Raw genomic sequence first — 9,756 nt, forward strand, 5'->3', positions numbered from 1 at the left:
ATACTGACAACGGGCGAACCAGTCGTCCCACTCCCTGTATGCTGAGCGCCAAGCAGGAGCAGAAAGCCAGAAACTACCACTTTTATAGACTTTGGTGTGTCTCGGCCAGGGGACAGAACCCAGAGCCTTCCTCACAGGGGCGAACGCTCAACTGAAGGCCTAAAGTGAGGCGGTGCCAAGGGAGGCATTAGGAAAGATAAAGTCAGTTAGAGAAGAAGAGAAAAGGTAAAATCCTAAATTTAGTCGCCTTTTACGATCATGCAATAGGGGCAGCAAGTACAATTCTAACGCCCTACCTGCAGGATCTAAAAACCTAAAAGAGTACTACATACCTCTGTAAAAGCAATACACCAAAAAATGGACAGAGCGGAAATTAGGAAATGTATCTTTTGCTAAATTTTCAAGGATGAAACCAAAAAGCGTTCTGACCCAGAAACATAGGTGACTGTTTCAGTGCCTCTGCGAATATTGTGAAAATGTCAACCTAAAATAAAAGTGCTTGAACAAAATTTTAGACAAAGACGAGAGAAGAAACCTAACTTCAGATGTTGGCAATGCTGTGAAACATACATTATGTCCCAAAGAAGATGAAACTAAGTTTCATAAACTATCATTTTTAGAACGAAAGTGTGAAGATTGTGGGCCCAGGATGTTGAAAAGCAAACTGCAACCAATACTTCAAACTCAAGGTGATCAGGTTGAATGATCTCGGTGGCAACTTGTGAAACTACAAAATCCGAAAACCACGAAGGAAATTACAAAACAACAAATTGAAAAAATCAGGAATACGGATGGAACTATGGGATGAACTTGAAAAGGAACTGTCGTTTTTGTCAACACATCTGTTTATTGCTCATTGGCAACAGGAACAGTTTTCCCCATTTGCACAGCAGAATCCATTTCTCTGACAATTGATTTCGCAGAGAACTTTACATGCTTTGCCCAGAACGAGATACAGGGTGACACTGGGCTCAGGACTCTGTTTCACTCCACCCTTGTATTGCCAAATACAGATGCAATAAATGCCAAGACATCATTGAAGAGGCAATTGACATTGTCAGTGATGCAAGATCCTTCTTCGAATCCGTGAAGAAACTAGAAATACTCCCTGAGGATAACATGCCTTGTAAACACACAATACGAAAGATATTCTTTGTGGAGTCCAAAGACATTGAAAGAAATAGGCCTCTCCGTGATGCGAAGACACTTCTGGGTACAAGGAAAGTCCAATCAGTCAGAGACTGTTCATCTAGAGGCAAGTTGCTCACCAGGAGGCTCTCTTGTTTTTGTGAGGGATGTATACAGGGCAACTTCGAGGGATGCATCAACACTGAATACATTGATGCGTGGAAACCTGTTATATTGAAACGTATCCTTTCACAAAATAAGTTTCAATCACAAAATTGTCATGAAATAACGAATTGTGCAATTTCACATATATTTACCATAATGAAAATTTGACATAGAATGATTGAATTTTATCAATATTTAATAAGCAATTAGTCATACCTTAACTTACTTCATCAGCATTTATTCCAATTACCCCTGTTGTCAATGATATTGATAATCAGACTAGAGATCATGGTGGAAGGGGAGTGCGAACTATAGGAGGCCGCAGAGCCACAGGAGTCAGGACTAGGGGCGGTCGAGGCAGACAAGAAGGCCAGATCAGAGGAGGAGGAGGTCAGGGCAGACAAGGCAGACGAGGACGTGGTCAGGGTAGATGTAGAAAAGATGGAGGTAACTTTACAGATGAGTACAAAACAGCAGTGATATCAATTGAACAATCCAAAATGACTGAGAGCAATAAATATAAAGTTACTGAATTATCGCAGGGTGCGAAGACATCAATTTGTGCATTTTTATTAGCCCACCATCATCAGATGGTGGGCTATTCAAATCGCCTTTCGTCCGTGGTCCGTCGTCCGTCCGTCCGTCCGTTAACAATTCTTGTTACCGCTAATTCTCAGAAAGTGCTGAAGGGATCTTTCTCAAATTTCATATGTAGGTTCCCCTAGGACTCTAGTTGTGCATATTGCATTTTGGGACCGATCGGTCAACAAGATGGCCGACAGGCGGCCATCTTGGATTTTGATAGTTAAAGTTTGTTACCGCTATTTCTCAGAAAGTACTGAAGGGATCTTTCTCAAATTTCATATGTAGGTTCCCCTAGGACCCTTGTTGTGCATATTGCATTTTGGGACCGATCGGTGAACAAGATGGCCGACAGGTGGCCATCTTGGATTTTGACAGTTAAAGTTTGTTACCGCTATTACTCAAAAAGTACTGAAGGGATCTTTCTCAAATTTCATATATATAGGTTTCCCTAGGGCCCTAGTTGTGCATATTGCATTTTGGAACCGATCGGTCAACAAGATGGCTTGGATTTTGATAGTTAAAGTTTGTTACCGCTATTTCTCAAAAAGTACTGAAGGTATCGTTTACAAATTTCATATGAAGGTTCCCCAAGGACCCTAGTTGTGCATATTGTTAATTGGGACCGATCGGGTAAAACAAGATGGCCGACCGACGGCCATATTGGATTTTGATTGTTAAAGTTTGTTACGGCTATTTCTCAGAAAGTACTGAAGGGATCTTTCTCAAATTTTATGTGTAGGTTCCCCTTGTACCCTAGTTGTGCATAGTACCTTTTAGGACTGATGCATAATGCCTTTCGGGACTGATCGGTAAACAAGATGGCCAACCGGCCGCCATCTTAGATTTCATTGTTGAAGTTTGTTACCACTATTTCTTTGAAAGTACTATAGCGATCTGTCTCAAATTTTATATGTCATGTGTTTGAAAAAGTTTGAAAAGCAGGGAAAAGACCCCTCTTTCCATTGTCAGACATAGATCTTTCTTTGGTGGGCGCCAAGATCCCTCTGGGATCTCTTGTTCATTAATTCTATGTTTCATCTCTAGGTTATAGCAGTGAGGTGAGTACAGATGATCCAAGCAGCGAGGAGAGTTCAGATGATCCAAGCAGCGAGGAGAGTTCAGATGATCCAAGCAGCGAGTTCAGATGATCCACTAGTGCAAATGCAGAGTTCAGAGGATGGAAGGAGCAAGGCCATTATAGATGAACCAAGAGGTGAGGAGTTGGCAGATCATCAAGGAGATTCAGAGAGAGCAGATTGTCTAAGAGATGAGGCGAGGACGCCTGACCAAAGTTACAAGGAGAGTGAAGATGATCAGGATGCATTAATTTTCCCAAGGTATTTCATATTTTCACAAAGTTTGTAATGGAGCCATGAGAAATTATACTATTTGAGTTATGTTTAAGCCAAAAAGATTATGTAAATTAATTTTTATGGGTTTTTAGATGTTTTTAGCATTTTTCCTCTCAAAAACATCAGATCAGGTACAGTTTAAAGACTCAATAATGATATTTTAGTTAAGTTTTTTCTAGGTGTTCCTGCAAAGTTAAAGTGTTAGATTTTATTGTGCATATATAGAGTGAATAGTGATCACACAAAGTAAAATACATGTATATATACACGTAACTTAACGATTCTATGAATTTTTCATTTCGTTCACCAAATACAAGCTTGCAAAATAAATTACTGGTATGCTTACACAAAAAAGTAATAACATATTAAAGATGCTCCACCGCCGACAGAGCATAAATGATATTCATAATTTGAACAATAATTGGTGTTTAATCATGTATATATATGTCTAGTTAACACAAAATATAATATAAAATAAATTAATTTGCCTTTGGTGCATGCGCAATCAGTACATTATTCCATATAGGATATAGTGTAACGGATTTTTTTCGGGATGCAATTAATTATTTTCGATATTGTTATGTATGACACTAAATACATGTAGTTATGAGATAAGGGAGATAACTCTTATAGCTTTTTTTATCAATACATCCTATGAAGGTCATATCATTGATTTAGGTTATAGAACTTTCTAGAATATAATCATGTATAAACAAATATGTTTGTAAACATGTTGATTTTAAGTAGAGATCTAGAATGATCTATTTCCAGAAAGTTATGTGTGTTTACTTGTTTACTGTTTTTAGTTAGATATTTCTAGAAGTAGAAGGTCTCTCCAATATTCTTGAATTACGGTTTAGCTATATATTCTCCAGCTGTCCAAGGCTAATCAGAACTGTAATGAGACCTGTAATAAGACATATCAAGAATTGTACAGCGCCATATAAGATTCTATTGGGAGAGCTATTGTGACTTTATCTGTGGATTTATTACAGCACTTTGTGTGGATTTATTCATATTGCCTGGAACTTTACAAATCATCGGTGGACATTCAATTTCCTTGTGGATTTGTGATTATTGTTAATTTGAAACCTGGAAGGATCAAGGATTATACCAGGACATTCGCATACAGATAAGTAACACTTTAAATCATCGTACTAGTCTTGTACCACCACCAATTACTTTAGATATTGTAAACCATCTCTGTATAATATTGTATATATAATTAAATTGTGTTTTGAATTTAGCTGCTGGTTTCTCCTTTCTGTTATTCGTTAATGTAACAATATTTTAAACTTGAAGTAAAATTAGAAGCTCAAACTTTTCAACGATGGTAATGGTGTAAAGTAGGTAACTTTTGTAACTGAAGAAAAATATCAAATCGTCTGCTGCTGTTTTTGATAGTGAAAAAATACCATTTGTCAGCGGTGGAGCATCTTTAAACATGTGTCTCTTTAACCGGTAATTTATTTTAGCCCTGACGAAAGTCTGATGGACGTCTCTGGATTATCTGGGATCCTTGATTTCCTGTCAGAGGTAATGCTTATACCTTCATACTCAAGTTTCATCAACTTTCTTTATTGTATGCCCTGCAGGTAGGGCGTTAGAATTGTACCTGCTGCCCCTATTGCATGATCGTAAAAGGCGACTAAATTTAGGATCTTATCTTTTCTCTTCTTTCTAACTGACTTTATCTTTCCTAATGCCTCCCTTGGCACCGCCTCACTTTTGGCCTTGAGTTGAGCGTTCGCCCTTGTGAGGAAGGCTCTGGGTTCTGTCCCCTGGCCGAGACACACCAAAGTCTATAAAAGTGGAAGTTACTGCTCCTGCTTAGCGCTCCAGCATACAGGGAGTGGGGACGACTGGTTCGTCCGTTGTCCGTATAATGTGACCGGATGGGGTGTGTTGCTTGGTGTCTTCGGCGGCATGCTTCAGTGATATAGCACTATAAAAAGGGCAACAGTTCCACTATACAAGAAGACACAACACGAACAGACCGCAGTCTCCCAGTACACTCACCTCGCACAACATACACGCAACACACAACGCATACATAAGGGTAGGCCGTCCTTACATGACCATAGCTGTTAATAGACGATAATAAATCAAAAAAACAAACAAACAAAATTTAAGGCAATTCCGTAAAACTCTCCAAAAGATACAAAAATTAAGGAGCCTTCCTATTGGAGAATTTTTATATTAAGTTTTAATGGTAAAACTGGACTCTTGTATTATATTGAATGAATTATTTTGTAAAGCATTGTTGATAATTAAAAATTATTCTTAAAACAGATTAAAACATGTGATTATTTTTTCCTTCAATAACCTAGCCTGATGGACAGTTATCCCTAGTATATCACCCTCTCATCGTAGAGGACCAGCCTCACATCTCAGAGGACCAGCCTCACATCACAGAGGACCAGCCTCACATCTCAGAGAACCAGCCTCACATCACAGAGGACCAGCCTCACATCTCAGAGGACCAGCCTCACATTACAAAAGACAAGCCTCATATCACAGAGGACCAGCCTCACATCACAGAGGACCAGCCACAGATCTCGGATTACCAGCCTCATATCACAGATGACCAGCCTCACATCACAGAGGACCAGCCACAGATGACTTCCAGGTATTGTTATTTGTGTGATCCATTGCTATGTGGTCATCGCCATATTATTTAAGTCAATCATTCACATTGAAATCTCATCTGTGACTTCATTTCATAACAAGAATGAATACTTAATCTTAGCTTGACTTTTAGCATGTGTTAGTCTGGCATTAGGCATACAACTTTAAACTCTTCTTTTCACTTCATATCCTATTTTTCTCTTAATAGCTTTTTCCCCAGGGGTGTATCTCTCCATAAAACATGGAGATACAGTATTTCCTACTGTTGTAAGTGAAAATTTGTTTGCATTGTGTTTTTGTTTAAGTTTTCAGTTTACTGGTTCTTTTTACAAGCAGTTCTTGACTATTAAGTACTATACCATCATTGATCATATGAGATTTCCCCCTCTTTTTTAGCCATATGTTTCAAGAAATGTTGGAGCAAAACCTCCAGACTTACATGTATACACTCGCTTGCTTTCATAAAATTATGTTCTATTTCTTAGAAATAAGTCCAGCGAACAATTAACTTGATGGATGCATGATACTTGTGACACATATAATTCACAAACAGATGTGGAACATCAGGAAAATTTATTACCATATGATACAAGATCCTATCACACTTGCTTGCAAAGTTATAAAATTTTACATTTCAGGTGGAGAAATGGCCTCGTGTGTATTTCTTTATCAAGAAAGGGGCATTATGGTCTCAAAATAGTATTGTTCATACAATACTTATCACGGATGTTGTTGCTGTACTGGATCCTCCATCACTTAAAGCCGTTGGATCCAGATTCTATTATAACTTTGACAGTAAGTATAAATTTTATATTGTTCAGATAAATATGTTTCCTTATAATGAAACAGAAGTATGTGATGAACAGGTGTTAGTATGTATTATAAAATGTAGATATATTTAAACTTGTGATATATTTATTCAATTCTTAGAAATGTCAACTGTTGTCTAAGTCAAATATTGACAAAATGAAAATATGTTGAATTTAAAAAATGTATGAAAATGTCGTACACATGTACAAAAAGTTGTCAACTATGAGTAATACTCTTTTACCATTCTGAAGTCAACACTTGCATGTATATACACCACAAATAATACTCATAGATGCTTTTTTTCATAATTTCAGATCGGCAATTGTGATTAAAAGAAAGAAGATATTTTGCATGGGATTATTTGATTAAAAATGTCAGATCTCTGATTAACTCGTTTGATTAATTATTTACAGTTAAAGTATCAAATTGGGCTCTGAGCTTGCATCTATTAGGGTGTACTGCCATAAAATGGGAGGCATAAGCCATGTCCATCTTTTCGCATCCTGTCTCGTCCCATTTTCCTTTGATATAATATTGTGGGTGATCTAGAGGCATTCGTCTAGTTCTTGCTACTGCTCAATTCTGTACAAGATAACTACATGGAACTTGATACACATGTCAAACTATAACTAAAATACATTCAAATGAATACTGTAGCGGTTCTCATTTTATTTCTATAAAGTGTAGCTCACATTAATGTGAAAATCAAATAATATATGTTCAGAAGCAATGTTTTTGCCATTTTTAACAATGGAAACTTGTCTGATAAACCAATTTAATGATTTAATATTATCTGTGAAGAGAATAGTTTCCAAAAGAAGTGAAAATGATACTATACAAAGTTGAATCCACGTAAAGAGAGGGTACTTCAATATTAACAAACAAAGTTAATATGTGAGTGATATTTGAGAATTTTGTGCATTTAGGTTACTCAACATCAGACGATATCAAGACAAGGAAAAAGAATGGCGAAAACTCCTCTGTTTTGCAGCACTGAAATATTAATGTCTTGCGCTTTTTACGTTAGAAGCAAAATAAAACTATGAAATCTTTAGTCAACATATCAAGTATTTTCTAATAACATTAACCATTTTTTTCTGTTTTTCATGTGAACAAGCATAAATCATATTGTGATTTTCAAAGAAATATAATAAAGTTTTTTCAAGGTTTTAAATGTACTAAGCCATCAAAATGAGAAGATTGATATGTCTGTCCTGTTACGTGACTCGAAGATGGTGTATTTGTAACTAATGGCAAGAAAAAAATAATTGATATATTATCTTCTTAATTCTCATTTCCAATAGCAGACAGTTACCTTTTGGAAATAAACCATTTTTAGCTCCTGCACTCAAGTACATATTTTCACTATCTGTCCTGGTTAAAATGCTGAATAGCAGATTTTGAGTAATATACTCACATTATGTTGGGTTCTGAATTCATTTTAATTCATAGGATTGCAGTCCATCATAGGTTCCAATCTTTAGAATCTACATATCCACTCTCGAAGCGATTGATAACAAATATTGTTCAAATGCAGTCAGTTGTAAGCTTGCAAGTAAGTTCTTGGTGTGACAAATGTATATTCTGATGTATGAATTTCATTAAAAGGATAATGATTGTGCACAATTTACTTTGGGAATTAGGCCTTTTTTATGCAATATGGGTCACATATCACATAAGCCCGTACGGTAACCATGCATGGCTCTGACCGTTAATGTTTGCAAACAGCAAGATGACTTTGATTAAGTGAAAGGGAAAGACTTAAAATTTAAAAAAAAAATGTGTTATGAATGGAAATGTGACAGATAAAATAAGTAACGCTTACAACTTTGAATGTTCCAATATGTGTGGTTGAGCAACAGTGATGCAAGAGTTTCAGTATAATGTGAACTATGCAATGTTATAGTATAATGTGAACTTTATACCGCTAATCTATGTTGATATGTCTTTTTCTTCAGCAAGCAGATCTAGTACATCATCAGGGTGTGTGGTGCATTGTTGTTTGATGGCTTTTGTCCAAACTCGACTTAATTTGAATGAATATCATCGATGTTAAAGTTGTAATTTAAGTGAATGGATTTTCCGGACAATTTTACTCCTCAACTCAATGTCATCAACAGAGTCGGATATTGATGGAGAACCTCTATATTTCCACATTTTGATGAAATAATTGTGGCAATCTATAAATTTGATATAGACATTTGGTTCTTTTTGAGCATGTTCAAGGACTCTTTGGTAATGAGCCAAAATATGCTGAACGGTGCAATCTCCTGTGGCTGTCGGGTGAATACCAGTAGGTGTTTTGATGGTTTTGTAAACAACTTTATTTAGCAGAATTTCTGTATTTGCTCCGGACTTGCGCCATAATTTAATTGGGAAAACATTCCCCTCATAATGACTACGTTTTCTCAATGAAAAATCTTTGCTGTCTGTTTCTAGAATAGCCTTTCGTAATTCTTTAGTGTAACAATGAATGAGTGTAACTTGTTTGTAAGAAATTTAATTTGTTTTCAGTTATTCTAAGCCGAACTATTGAACTGAATGTAATTTTGCAGTTAAGTGTAAGGTTATAGTGTGCGAAACCTTAAAAGTAAAGAAGACTGCATTGTAATAAATGTTTAATGTATACCTAATTCGAGTTGACATAGGTAAATTAGTTATAAAATTCCAATATATATATGGGATGAGAAGGAACAGCTGATTTTAATTATGACGTAGTTTAGCTTCTTGATCTGCAGGTAGGGTGTTAGAATGGTACCGTAAAAGGCGACTTAATTTAAGATCTTATCTTTTCTTTTCTTCCTAAGTGACTTTGTCTTTCCTACTGCCTCCCTTGGCACCACCTCACTTTTGTCCTTGAGTTGAGCGTTCGTCCCTGTGAGGAAGGCTATGGGTTCTGTCTCCTAGCCGAGATATACCAAAATCCATAAACGTGGTAGTTTCTGCTCCCGCTTAGCGCTCAGCTTAAAGGAAGTGGGGCGGTTGGTTCGCCCGTTGTCATTAAAATGTGACCGGGTGGGGTGTGTTGCTTGGTGTCTTCGGCGGCATACTTCAGTGATATAGCACTTTAAAAACGGCAACAGTTCCA

The 9,756-nt window shown here is 36.7% G+C and overlaps 2 protein-coding genes across 2 annotated transcripts; both read left to right on the forward strand.

The window, feature by feature from the left end:
- The first annotated feature begins 314 nt into the window (after window positions 1-314).
- Window positions 315-3,208, forward strand: LOC138335722 (uncharacterized). The gene is made up of 3 exons (XM_069284882.1): window positions 315-1,369; window positions 1,528-1,740; window positions 2,923-3,208. The coding sequence occupies exons 1-3, from the start codon at window positions 1,120-1,122 to the stop codon at window positions 3,024-3,026; spliced, it is 567 nt and encodes a 188-aa protein (XP_069140983.1). The 5' UTR covers window positions 315-1,119; the 3' UTR covers window positions 3,027-3,208.
- Window positions 3,209-3,835: 627 nt separating this feature from the next.
- Window positions 3,836-7,041, forward strand: LOC138335723 (uncharacterized protein PFD1115c-like). The gene is made up of 4 exons (XM_069284883.1): window positions 3,836-4,766; window positions 5,561-5,859; window positions 6,497-6,653; window positions 6,983-7,041. The coding sequence occupies exons 1-4, from the start codon at window positions 4,722-4,724 to the stop codon at window positions 6,998-7,000; spliced, it is 519 nt and encodes a 172-aa protein (XP_069140984.1). The 5' UTR covers window positions 3,836-4,721; the 3' UTR covers window positions 7,001-7,041.
- Window positions 7,042-9,756: the final 2,715 nt, after the last annotated feature.

This window comes from Argopecten irradians, chromosome 11 (assembly GCF_041381155.1).
Source record: "Argopecten irradians isolate NY chromosome 11, Ai_NY, whole genome shotgun sequence".
Lineage (NCBI taxonomy): Eukaryota > Metazoa > Mollusca > Bivalvia > Pectinida > Pectinidae > Argopecten > Argopecten irradians.